The sequence below is a fragment of the Microchirus variegatus genome (assembly GCF_963457635.1).
Source record: "Microchirus variegatus genome assembly, chromosome: 7".
NCBI lineage: Eukaryota > Metazoa > Chordata > Actinopteri > Pleuronectiformes > Soleidae > Microchirus > Microchirus variegatus.
Window position 1 is genome coordinate 1,800,001 of NC_139808.1, and position 14,539 is coordinate 1,814,539.

General features: G+C 40.1%; 1 protein-coding gene across 1 annotated transcript; it reads left to right on the top strand.

The window, feature by feature from the left end:
* Positions 1 to 10,570: 10,570 nt before the first annotated feature.
* On the top strand, positions 10,571 to 13,798 carry tnfrsf18 (tumor necrosis factor receptor superfamily, member 18; the record flags this gene model as incomplete). The annotated part of the gene is made up of 7 exons (XM_083892584.1): positions 10,571 to 10,691; positions 10,871 to 10,996; positions 11,092 to 11,345; positions 12,691 to 12,758; positions 12,850 to 12,920; positions 13,025 to 13,150; positions 13,665 to 13,798. 7 exons carry the CDS (start codon positions 10,571 to 10,573, stop codon positions 13,796 to 13,798), a joined length of 900 nt encoding a protein of 299 aa, XP_083748710.1.
* Between the last annotated feature and the right edge of the window lie 741 nt (positions 13,799 to 14,539).

Genomic DNA, 14,539 nt, shown 5'->3' on the forward strand with positions numbered 1-14,539 from the left:
AAAAAACACGTGGGTTTTTACACAGGTGTTGACGATGCCTCATCTGTGGTGTTTCACTCAGTTTCTGTGCGGTCTCTCAAAGGAAACACACACACACACAGGAGCACTTGTATGGAATCACTGAACATGTTTCTCGTCAAATTTCTCCTCTTTGCGTTGACTTTTTATGGACACTTTGTGGATTTGGATGCCCTTACTTGCCCAAAAGGTAAGTGAAAAGTTGAATTTTCATTCTCTGAAAAAAAATGCTAAAATACACCACCAGTTACCACGATGCTGTTGTTAAAAAACACTCTTTATTTTTTCATGATGATGATGATATGAAATGATCAAGGTCATAAAGTTAAGAAGATGAGTGGCGGCAAATCAACCTGTGAACCCTGCCGTGATGGATTTTACCAGCCCACAGAAAACTACAAAACGATTTGCATGATATGTACAACGTGTCATACAAGTGAGTGCATGCTAAACCTTTGTGTTTCCCAAACATTCCCACAAAACCAAAACTCAATCAAGTATCTTTTTGTTTTTGGTTACTGCTGCAGCACACGGGAGTGAGATTAAAGAGATGTGCACAAAGGAGACGGACACCAAATGTGCCTGCCGTGCAGGCTTCGTTCTCCTCGAGTCCGACTCTTCCGTTTGCAAATGTGACGCAGGATCTGGGCTGAGATATGGAAGTACGCTGTGAACGCTTACAGGCAACATGCTGCACGTGACGTTATGAAGTTACGAATGTCTTTTTTTCCGTGATTGATTCCCTTTTTCTTTATTCTCCCCTCCCCTCCCCCACCCATGTCAGCGTGTTCGCCGTGTGAGGATGGATCGTTCACCAGTCGCATCGACTCGCCGTGTCAAAAGTGGAAAGAGTACGTCCTCGTGTATTATTGAACAACCTCAACGACGACTAGAGACGTTAGCCGTTGTTTACGCCTTATTAATGTGATAATTCTGGGGCCTTTCGAAACCCACAGATTCTGGCTGTCGTTTGACGATAAACTGGTTTTCTAGCACTTTGCCAAAGGCTCACCGGATAAAATGTGATTGCTATGTTTATCCTCACCATTAGACACCTTTTCCACCTGGAAAAGTAGTTTGTAAACTGCGAAAATCTCAACTTGTTGTCTCATTCAACACTTGTGTGCGATGGTATAATATAATATAATTGCTATTTTCTCTCTTGACTTTGGTGTAAAGAGGGAGCGGGAATGGCAAGAAAAATATGGCCAACACATTCTTACACTCTTAGAAATAAGGGTTCCAAAAGCGATCTTCTACAAGGGCTGAGGTTCTACCTAAAAAACCATTAGAACTTCTATCCAGAGAACCCTTTAAAACCCCTTTCCTGAATAAAGGTTCTTTTAAAGGGTTCTTGGTAACACTCAGGATGGGTGTTACCCAAAGAACCTTATATGGTTCTACTTAGCACTTTTATTTCGAAGAGTGTGCGACATCACAGACGCAAAACCCTTTGATGCTAAAATTAGCTTTTCTTAGCCAAATCCTGAAGGAGGACAAGTGTCCGTGTGTCTCAGGCTGGTTGTGCCTCCTACAACAATAATGCTTTATCCCATCCTCCTCTTCTTCCTCCTCCTCCTCCTCCTCCTCCTCCTCCTTCTAGATGCAAGTCAGGAGTGAACACTACAGGAACCAGGACCAAAGATGTCATCTGCAATGCGATGAGTAACCCCGGAACCACAGCCGACGTCACCTCCGCGCCCCGGCGTCCACAGGAAGAGACCCGCCCGCACACTGCATTCGCCACTATCAGCAGCACCATCTCACCTCCGACAGTCGCCACAACACCAAAAGAAAAACCAAAAGCGGACCCCCCCGCCCGTGAACCAAACACAGGCAATCACATAGGTAAAGGTGATCTTTTTTCCCCCCCCCGACACAATCTCGAGATCATTCCAAAGTCACTCCTGTAACCCGTCCCCGTTCCCGTCTCAGGTGTGGTCATCCTCATCTTCGGAATTGTCGGCCTGCTTCTTCTGATTGCGGTGACCTGCAAGCTGCACGTCGCTCCCAATGTGCAGAGGAAGCAAGCGGAGCCAAGTAAGTTGCAGGGCAACGGCGCGATAGACGCTTTCCGCTTAGCACAAAGGCTGGATGGTAAGGTTGGGGAGGGGGGCGGGGGTGGACAAAACTGTACCAAAACCTCTGAAAATGATACTAATTCAGTTGGTTTATACACTACCGTTCAAAAGTTTGGGGTCACCTATACAATTTTTTTTGTGTTTTCCATTAAAAGTCACACTTTTAGTCGTTGCACAAGGGTTTTCTAATCATCCAATAGTCTTCTAACGCGATTAGCAAACACAATGTACCATTAGAACACTGGAAATGGGCCTCTATACACCTATGTACATATTCCATTAAAAACCAGACGTTTGCAGCAAGAATAGTCGTTTACCACATTAACAATGTCTAGAGTGTATTTCTGATTCATTTAATGTTATATTCATTGAAATAAAAGTGCTTTTCCTTCAAAAATAAGGACATTTCTCAGTGACCCCAAACCTTTGAACAGTAGTGTGTACACTCTTAAGCCCAATTTATACTCCTGCGTAAAGTGCTCTGCGTAGGCTACGCAGAGTCCTCTGCGTCGACGCAGAACCTGTTGTAGAGTCTCTGCGTCGTCTCCGGCTGCACGGAATATTTTTTAAGTGTCCGTCACTCCGTCAAGGGACAACGGAGACGGCAAGAGCTGCGATTGGTCCTCAGGACAGGCCGAGTGAAGCTGCTCTGTGCCGGCTCACAGTGAGCACCGAGCGTCCACAGAGGGGGCGGAGCTGATCACCGCCGACTTCGTCGCTGCCGAACTATAAATACGTCATATCTTAACACACACAGCACATGTTTAGACTCTAAATGGCCAATTTCTAGCCTCAAATTATCTTTAAACTGCGTTCCGTCACACAGAAAAGTGACAAACGGCTACTGTTTCAACAACAACAGTCTTTCTCCCTCGGACGCCATTGCTCACTGTAGCCAAAAGCACAATAACCTTGCGCAGTGACCCCTACTGATCGGGCGGGAAATTGCAGCGCCTATCCGTCACCACGACGCAGAAGTATAAAGGCTCGAGTGGTCTATGTGGTGACGCAGACGGATAACGCATTACGCAGTCGGAGATGTATAATGTGGCCTTTAGAAATAAGGGTTCCAAAAGGGTCCTTCTACAAGGGCTGAGGTTCTACCTTTGCTTCTGAAAAACCCTTTCCCAAAGAAAGGGTTTTTCAAGGGTTCTTGATAACACCAGAGGTGGAAATCCTTTAACACCCTTTTCTTGAATAAAGGGTTTTAAAAGGGTTCTTGGTGGAACCCTTTAAAAAGGTTCTACGTGGAGCCAAAAAGGGTTCTCCTGAGGACAAGCCAAAGAACCTTACATGGTTCTACTTAGCACTGTGTAGATACCACATGCTGTATTAACGAGTGAGCTTCAACTATATGTTATCTATATGTCTGGTTTCAGTAAAGGACTCACTGTGTAGGAGGCCGGTGATGGAGAGCGGAGATAGCAGCGAGTTATCCGTCAAACTGAACGTGGGGGATCCTTGAAGTGAAACCTTCCTCGACACCAATGTGTCACTTGATGGTGTGAAATTACCACACGAACGGTGTTATTCATTCATACGTTCATTCATTCATTCATTCATTCATTCATTTACCCTCACGTCAGGTCTGTGTGTTTATGTTCTTATTATCATTATTATTATTATTATTATCATCCGGATTCACATTCTGAGCTGTGGTCAATATTTGACCGACATTCGTAATTTCGAGGGAATTATCTGAGCCACCTGCGCGTGTCGTACCTTTTACGTTTTACAGTAAAATGATGCAACATGGTAGCTGATATTTAGGCTTCATGACCTAATTTAATGTGACACACTTTAACCGGGGCGAGTGACAAGTTTCTGAGAAATACACAGTATGAACCGTGCTCTAATGGATATGATTTTATCAACGGAGACCAAGCCGCTATGAACCGCTAACATATATTTTTACGTGCACATTGTGTGTGTTTTTCTTGTCTCTGTTTTGTCATGTTTTTCGTTTTTCAGTTCTGTTCCACTGGTGACAATTATGATGAAGCCAGTAATGGTAAAAAAACATGCTTTTAGTAGAATGTGGGGTTGGGGGAGTTCCCTCTTCTTCTTTTTTTTCCAACTGAAAAAGCACTTCCTGTCATGTTTTTATGTCAACTGTCGGAGAGACCGATATTAATATGTGCGTTGTTTATAACTCACTAGACTTTACCCGGATCACTGCACCCACGCGAGTTCTGAAAGCACGCCTACATAATCTTTATTCATTTATTTTTGTGTTCTTTGTGTTTTCAGATACATGAGTCTTAATATGACAACTGGCTTGACATGCACCTAGTTCCATTAGCTCTTTGTTTCCATAGGATCTGTATTTTTTAAACTGAGGCATGCTTTAATGAAAAATAATGAACTGATATTTCGTGTTTAAAATAAATTTAGTACAAAAATATGTGTGTATGTATGTACTGCATGTGTGTATGTATGTATATGTGTGTTTTTATGTGTGTGTGTGTGTATGTACTGTGTGTATGTATGTATGTATGTATGTGTGTGTGTGTGTGTGTGTGTGTATGTATATGTATGTATGTATATGTGTGTGTATGTATGCATGTGTATGTGTGTGTATGTATGTATGTGTGTATATGTATGAATGTATGTGTGTATGTATCCATGTATGTATATGTGTGTATATGTATGTATGTATGTGTATGTATATGTGTGTATATGTATGTATGTATGTATGTATATGTGTGTGTGGGTGTGTGTGTGTATGTATGTATGTATATGTGTGTGTGTATGTATGTATGTGTGAATGTGTATATATGTATGTATGTGTGTATATGTATGTATGTTTGTGTATGTGTATGTGTATGTGTATGTGTATGTACTGTATGTATGTGTGTGTATGTATGTATGCGTGTGTGTGTGTGTATGAATGTATGTATATGTGTGTGTATATATATGTATGCGTGTGTGTACATGTATACCAAATTTGCTAAAAAAAAAAAAAAAAAAGGGAAAAAAGAAGAAACAAATGAGTCACTGTTGGTAGAGAAATCGATTTCACTGTCTAGACTTTTTTCAAATTGCATTGTGTGAATAAAGTTTTCCAAACCAACATTTGGTGCAACTAAACTCAGTAAGTGTGGGCATTTGTGTGAGAATCCATGGTGGAAACAGACAGTGACAAAAAACTTTCAGGAAATGTCAATGAACACGGAAGGTGTGACGTCAAAGAACTAAACGCAGTGAGTGCCTTATAGTACAGAACGTTAACTCACTAAATAAACCAATAAATCACTGACTCTTAATAACAACACACATTCTTCACAGACACTACATATATATTTAAAAGGTTGATTGTTTTTCCAATACAGTTGTCTATTTATTTCAGTAAAAGTGCTTTATTTAAACATTTGGTGTGTCAAAGGTCAAACTGTCGCTCTGTGATCACATTTCAGAGATATGTCTTCACTGTGACACTATAATGATCTTTTCGAGCACTGCTGACATCAGCCACATGTATCACATGACTTACTTCAGTATCCACTCATGATGCATTACTCAGAGGCTACTGTAATTTAGTAGGCTTTTTGGAAGTACTGTAATTCAATACAATATAAATCACATCCATTACGATGAGGACAGGTGAACGATGAAGAGAGGTAAATGATGAGGACAGGTGAATGATGAGGACAGGTGAATGATGAGGACAGGTGAATGAGGAGGACAGGTGAATGATGTGGACAGGTGAATGACGAGGACAGGTGAATGATGAGGACAGGTGAATGATGAGGACAGGTGAATGATGTGGACAGGTGAATGATGTGGTCAGGTGAATGAGGAGGACAGGTGAATGATGTGGACAGGTGAATGACGAGGACAGGTGAATGATGAGGACAGGTGAATGATGAGGACAGGTGAATGATGTGGACAGGTGAATGATGTGGTCAGGTGAATGATGAGGACATGTTAATGACGAGGAGAGGTGAATGATGAGGACAGGTGAATGATGTGGACATGTTAATGACGAGGAGAGGTGAATGATGTGGTCAGGTGAATGATAAGGACAGGTGAATGATGTGGTCAGGTGAATGATGTGGACAGGTGAATGATGAGGACATGTTAATGACGAGGAGAGGTGAATGATGAGGACAGGTGAATGATAAGGACAGGTGAATGATGAGGACAGGTGAATGATGAGGACATGTTAATGACGAGGAGAGGTGAATGATGTGGTCAGGTGAATGATGAGGACAGGTGAATGATGTGGTCAGGTGAATGATGAGGACAGGTGAATGATGAGGACAGGTGAATGAATGATGAAGACAGGCGAACGATGAGGAGAGGTGAATTATGAGGACAGGTGAACAATTAGGACGATGAGGACAGGTGAAAGATGAGGACGTTGAGGACAGGTGAACGATGAAGAGAGGTGAACGATGAGGAGAGGTAAATGATAAGGACAGGTGAATGATGAGGACAGGTGAACAATTAGGCCGATGAGGACAGGTGAAAGATGAGGACGTTGAGGACAGGTGAACGATGAAGAGAGGTGAACGATGAGGAGAGGTAAATGATAAGGACAGGTGAATGATGAGGACAGGTGAACAATTAGGCCGATGAGGACAGGTGAAAGATGAGGACGAGGACAGGTGAACAATGAGGACAGGTGAAAGATGAGGACAGGTGAATGATGTGGACAGGTGAATGATGAGGACAGGTGTATGATGTGGACATGTTAATGACTAAGAGAGGTGAATGATGTGGACAGGTGAACAATTAGGACTGGTGAATGATGAGGTCAGGTGAATGAATGGAGGACAGGTGAACAATGAGAACAGGTTAATGATGAGGACAGGTGAATGACGAGGACAGGTGAATGAATGACGAGGACAGGTTAATGATGAGGACGCATGAACAATGAGGACAAGTGAATGACAAGAACAGGTAAACAATGAGGACAGATGAACGATAAGGACAGGTGAATGATGGGGACGGATGAACAATGAGGACGGGTGAACGACGAGGACAGGTGAATGATGAGGGCGGGTGAACGATGAGGGGAAGTGAATGACAAGAACAGGTGAACTATGAGGATAGGGTTTGTTACTTGTACTTAAGTAAAATGTTGTCAAAATAGTGGTACTTTTACACAAGTAGAATATTTCAGTACTCTTTCCACCCGTGATTACACTTCTGTTACATTTACATCGATTCATTCGGAAAAAAACAAAGCAGTAAAATTAATTAAACTGAAATAAACATTATACTCTTTCTCAACCTTCTTAAGCGTCAGAGGCTCAATCAGAAATACAGTTTACATACATAGCAGGTGAGCAATTCATTTTAGTGTCTCCACCTGACACTGGCTCAAGTGACGTCCCACAGCTCCACCTAGAGCCTCAAAAAGCAACAAGCATTTTTATTCGGCGGTCTCTCCCAGACACCCTGACGTAAACATCAAGAGAAGGTTAATACTCGTGTTTGTCACCACTGTATTTTCCATTTTTGCCCAGTGATCGTCTGCTTTAAGAGAAAAGCTCTACAGTGTTTGGGCGACGTCTGCATCATCAAATGTCATAACCTTCACTTTGCCTCGTGTAGGCTCAGTCAACAGCGCGCGTGTTTTCCAGACACTGTCACCACAATGTGTGTGTGTGTGTGTGTGTGTGTGTGTGTTCTTGTACTTGCGGCATACTCAGGACCAATGAGGGTTTTTAACCAACAAAGTGAGGACATTTTTACGGAGTGAGGACATTTTGGTCGGTCCTCACTTTGTTTTCATTGAAATCACTTCCTTAGGTTGCTATAACATGCTATACTCAATTTGTCAAAAAAAAAAAAAATTCAAATTTTGGACGACATAGTATATAGTATGACCTTTTTTGTCAAATTTTGGACCAAACATTTTGCATCAAATTTTTTATCAAATTTTTGACCAAACATTTTGGGTCCAATTTTTTTTTTCAAATTTTGGACCAAAAATTTTGCATCAATTTTTTTGTCAGATTTTTTTCAAATTTTGGACCAAACATTTTGTTTCCAATTTTTTTTTTCAAATTTTGGACCGAAAATGTTGCGTCAATTATTTTTTTCAAATTTTGGACCAAACATTTTGGGTCTAATTTTTTTTTTCAAATTGTGGACCAAAAATTTTGCACCAATTTTTTTTTCAAATTCTGGACTAAAAGTGTTGGGTCAAATTTTTTTTTAAATTTTGGATGACAGTATAGTAAATTTTGGGTAAAAAAAATTTTTCATTCATGAAGTAGATATTTGCAATTGTGTTGATTTATAAAGTGGAAATGCTGGTCCTCACTTTGTCAGCTCTTTTACCCGGTCCTCAGTATGCAGCAAGTACAAGAATGTGTGTGTGTGTGTGTGTGTGTGTGTTGGGGAGGGACTTGTGCAGCACAGCTTTTAAGGGAAATCTTGAGTCTTTTGTGGCTACACACGTACACACACACATACACTGACACAGGCGACAGCATGTGCCTCCGCGGTGACGTCACGTCCTGAAGAAGGTTCGCAACCGTGTGGTCTGCGATTACGTTTTCAAGACTGAGAAGCAAATGACCGAATGAATCAGTGGAGTGTTGGCGGTGAATCCGTGTGCCAAAACGTGTTGCCTGGACAAGAATTGTACAACCACTGATGTGTTGTGAAATACAGCGAGATTGGGAATTCCTTGAATTTGCGCGGCATCTTTACTGACTGTCAGTAAATCATATAATCAGTTCATTAATTGTCAAAAAAAAAAAAATGCGAGTGACTCACATTGTTTCATTTGACCAAAACGTGACCCTGGAATTAAATAAGAATCATAACCAGGAAACTCCCCCTCTGTCTGCACCAAATGTCAACAAACCTTAACCACACTATACACGATGGTAATAGTCTTAGAAAACTACACAGGAGTGCGTACACTCCCATCTGCAGTGTGCAGCGTGCACGAAACCCAAAGTTATAGTTATAGACGTCTTTAACCGTTAGGCTCTGTAACCTTTTAAAGATTGACTGTACGTCTCTGCTTTGTTTTTTTTAATATTTCAGCACTAATTCAACTAATTCAGCACACGTTGTCAATACAAGGATAAGTCTTTTAACACGTGGATTAAAGGTAGATGTTTGATTTAATTACGTGACACGAACTTTACATCTATCGCGTGTACTTACTGTAGGTTTTACAGGGTTTTCCGGGGACTCAGAATGAGTCATATGCCGACTTGCAGTATTGGAAGGCTTGATAAATACACCTATCAATCGTTTGAGTAAAAGGACCATTTACACAAGCATGTGTTGTAAAGCATGAAATATAAGTTAAGAAAATAAACGCAGTAATGAGTTAAAGGATCATTTCTCTTCCAAATCCCAGTTACGCACAATGTTTTTTGATTTTTACAAGAGGGAAATGTTACAAAGCCTGCAAGCGGTGAAACATTGTCCTGTTACTTGAACAATTCAAATCCTCACTGTAAATACACTCACACATATATTTATATACTTATAATAGATCAAACCTCTGTACAATTTATGTACAATTTGACCTATTCATTTTTATATGACAACTTATTGTTCTGTGTTGTCTTTGTGTTCTTTTGAGTTGAATGCAAGTCAAATTCCTTGTATGTGTTCTCCTACACTCTTAGAAATAAGGGTTCCAAAAGTATTCTTCTACAAGGGCTGTGGTTCTACCTAGAACCATTTGTTTTTCAAGGGTTCTTGGTAACACTCATGGTTCCAGTAAGAACCATTTTGATCCAGAGAACCCTTTAAAACTCCTTTCCTGAATAAAGGGTTTTTTAAAAGGGTTCTTGGTATCACTCCAAAAAGGGTTCTCCTATGAGGACAAGCCGAAGAACCTTATATGGTTCTACTTAGTACTTGAGTGTACATGGCCAATAAAGCTGATTCTGATTCTGAACATGAAACCTAAACATGAATAAAGAAGAAGTAAAGAAACAAAAATCAGATGTGTTAATATAAGCAAATGAAGATTTAAGAGAAAGATAAGGTTATTTGGATTGTCCTCATAGGAGAACCCTTTTTTGGTTCTAGGTAGAACCTTGTGTGTTACCAAGAAACCTTTTAAAACCCTTTATTCAGGTTTTAAAGGGTTCTCTGGATCAAAATGGTTCTTGCTGGAACCATTAGTGTTACCAAGAACCCTTGAAAAACAAAGGGTTCCAGGTAGAACCTCAGCCCTTGTAGAAGAACCCTTATTTCTAAGAGTGTACGTTAAAACTTATTTTCTGTCCTCACAAACAAACAACACACAGGTCCACCAAATAAATCCATATGAAAAAAAGAATAAGAAATACAAAAACACTTCTCCTCTCTTCAGCACATGAACACGACTGGGGGGTCTTTCACTTCCTCTCTTCCGGCTACAGCAGACGTTTCAGTCTCGCGAGCGTCTCTCGGTGACTCAACCGCACACATCTGACTGTGACGTCAGCAAAACAGGCACAATAAAACATCCTGAAGGCACACAAACAAAAGCACTGGTCACAATGGTTTCCCTCAAGCGTACGCTGATCTTACACCTATGGAGCATTTGGATAGCACTCGCCGGAGGCTGTGGGGAGCAGCAAACTGGGATCAACGGGTTGTGCTGTGACCTGTGTCCTCCAGGTAAAAACATAACCTTTGAATAACTAGAATAAAGTCATTATTAATCCGTCGGAATGTGACTGTTTACGTTGATATTACCGTGTGTTTTTGTTTGACCTGAGAGACTGGATTCAAGGAACAGAGAGTGAATATTAGTCATATGCTTATTATGAGTATTTGTTTGTTGTCCTGTTTCAAAGGTGAATATGTGAAAGGGTTCTGCACCGAGCACAGGCAAACTCTCTGTAGCCCCTGTGAGAACGGATCCTTCTCGGACCACTACAGCGTCTTTGACACGTGTAAGGAATGCCAGTCGTGCCAACAAGGTAAGGCCCTCTGACTGTCTTTGTCTGTGATAAAACAAACAATGTAAAGAGTTATTTGTGGACCGGAAGTTGTGATTTTTTCTCTTTTTCCGCAGAATACGCAGAGAAATGTACAGCGACCACAAATGCGAGGTGTTCGTGCGCCTCTGGGTTCCTGTGTTCCGATAATGTGTGTTCAGCGTGTGAGGAAAACAAATGCACCGCAGGGGAGAAACTGATAAGGGCAGGTGAGAATCTGACAAAACCAAAGCTCGTCGAGGTGTCGACCTTTACAGGCTGCTGTCATTTGATAAAGATCGTGGGGGTGTCGTGCCATCGGATGCCAAGGCGCTCAGAGGAAATGGGTTATGTAGGTTATTACAACCACATCTGTAGGTTGGACCAACACCAACAACCTTCTAATCGCTTCATGATCAGAGATCAAATGATTTATATAGGATACATATGCAACATTTTGAACGTTGTGACCCAATACTCCATGAGGAAGATCAAAAAAGTTAAAAGCTCAAAGAAGCACATGTGTAGGCAAATGAAGAAAAAAAACAAAACAATTTGATGAGACATGAACTACAGCAAATTTACAGAACTCTGACTTTGCCCGTTTTAATTCATATTGTGGATCTAATCTAAGAAGAAAAAGTCACTTACTATGCATTAATAGTCTCAGGCTGCTGTTAGATTTGTTGTTTTAGCAACGCTTCAATAACCACACAGTAGATTTTACTTCTTACTACTCAATCACGTTGGAACACCACAACCAGAAAATACAGGAAACATGTATACAGTTTCAGAATAAACAACAAAAAACAAAGATCTGAACAAAAGCACGATCTTGGCTCTCTTAACTGGAGTGGAGCCCTACACTGTAAAAAATGTTGAGTTGAGAAAACTCGAAATTTCAAGGCAACTTAGTTCAATAAATTTTCGAAAGTTTTTTTTTTTTTTTTTTAAATCCTATATTATTTTGTCAGACTAACTTGTAAGTTAGCGTTGTGCCAACTCCAAATTCTGTTTTTAAACAGTTTGGCTAACTTATCTTGTTCAGATAATTTCAAAATAAAATTTTGAATTTTGACTTGGCACAAGTTTGTCTAACAAAATAATATTAGTTGATGGAACTTATTAAAAACTCAAGATCTTTTGTTGGGCTGTAAACTCAAAAAGTGATTGCAGTAAGTTGCCTTGAAATTTTGAGTTTTCTCAACTTTTTTTTTTTTTACAGTGTTGTAAGTGGTGTTGTAAGTGGTACACTGTAAAAAAAATTGTACACTGTTCCATCAATTGATATTATTTTGTTAGACAAACTTGTAAGTTAGACTAGTCAACTCAAAATTCAAAATGTTATTTTTTTTAATACATGTTTACATTATCTGAACAAGCTTGGTTAGCCAAACTGTTTGAAAAGATAACTTTACAAGTTTGTCTAACAAAAGAATATAAGTTGATGGAACTTTTTTTTTTTTTAAACTTGCAATCTTTTGTTGGGCTGTAAACTCAAAAATTGATTGCAGCAAGTTGCCCTGAAATTTTGAGTTTTCTCAACTTTTTTTTTTTTTACAGTGTAAAAGCTGCGTTTGTACAACTATTACATGTCAGGGAAATATCTGCTGTTTTGCATACTTCTCTCACCAATCAATCAATCTGTCTTTGCAGAAACTCCAATGAGTGGAGAAATACTCATCTACTCATATCAGTGTGAGCCCGTTTGCCCCGGTCCTGCCTATTTGGACGTGAAAGCGAATCACTGCAAACCGTGGACCCCGTAAGAACCGCTCAAAAGAGTTCAACTTCATGACACACAATTGGCCGTAAAAGCTTCAAAGTACTTTGAATAAACAATGTGTGGTTAACAGGTGCAGTGCATTAGGACTTGCTGAACTGTTTCCAGGAAACAAAACCCACGACTCTGTGTGTGATATACAAGGTACGTACAGAGAGAGACAGCAACAGATCTGACTACAGCAGCTCTCAACACAACACATTTTTGACGACAATATGATCGAATTGACGTTTGATTGGCTGTTTCAGCACTGACGCGTGGCAAAGACGGAGAGAGCATTCATATAATCCTGGGCATCAGCTTTGCCGTGTTCTCCCTGGCCTTCCTTGTGGCCTCCCTTCAATGTGTAAAGAACGTCAGGAAGCATAAAGCAAGTAAGTCACACCGCTATAGGGAAATGTAGTTTTTATGTTTACTAAAATCACAGACATGGTTGTTTGACTGTGACCTGGACGCACACCACTTCAAATATGTGTTATTGTTGCGTTTTAATGCCATATATTACAGTATGCTAAGTAAAGTAAAAATGTGTTTTTGTCTGCATTAAATGTGCAAAATACATGTTTATAAGAATGTATTATTCAACAGGCATACACTTACACACCCACCCATAGGGGTTTTCTGAATCTCTTCTGCTGAATGTGTGGGTTTTTTGTTGGTGTTTCACTGCTTTGTGCTTTTCTGTGCAAAATAAATCAACCTAAACCTAAAAAGATAAGATTAAAAAAGTGTTAAAATAGACTGAGATAATACAAACAAATTGTCCACTATGTGGTCTATGGTGACGAAAGGCCAACACAAAGTACAGTTTACACATTGGCATTTTATCCATTCAGTAGATTAAAAAAAACCTTCTTTATTCTGCTTCAGATCATTATCCCGTTTTAGCCGTTTCCACCAACAACAACGACTATCACCTGTCAAAGGAGGAGAGTGGACTCCAGCTCATCCTTCAGGACCAATCCAAGGACAACAAGAATATTGAACTGCTTCTGGGAAGAGACGCCGTCTCTTTGCTATAGAAAGCCTACAATGACTCCATCAGTCAGGATATCTGCACCTTAAAAGCTGTACCAAAAAAACACATAACTAACACACGAAGAGAGAGCTCTGTAAAGGTTAGAGTTGTCGTATTTGATCTCAAGACAAAAAAAAAGGATACACGTGGACAGGAAACTCAAAGACGAGCACTTCTTCCGTTTCCTTTGAACAAGGTACTGCTCCACCAGAGTTCAGCAGGACAGGCAGTGGGTGTCATTTACAACAGTTTATACCGAATGTACAAATGTGAATGTCATTTTTTTTTTTTTTTTTTGTAATAAATGATTGCACAAAATAGAAACACAAAATAAAACACAAAAAAAACCAGTGCTTGCTTTTACAACTAAAGCAACGACGCAAACGCCAGTTTAGAGTTCACAATGTATTTTCCTAAAGTTTCCCTTACTTTCACTGAGTAAAAAAAAAAAAAATCAAATCAATGAATTGATGTGCCAGAACTTTCTCCAGATCGAAAGGTCAAAAGTCAGTGCTCAGCTTGAATCCATGTCATCGAGTGCTACAAATCAAGCCAGAAATATTGGTGTAATTATTGACTCAGCTATCACTAAGTCTGGCTATTATCATCTGAAGAGCATTGCAAGGATCAAGGGTTTTCTGTCTAAACAAGACACAGAAAAACACTGGTTCATGCTTTAATTTTCTGCAGACTAGATGATTGTAATGGTATCTTTACAGGTCTTATATAAAAAAAAATATCATCA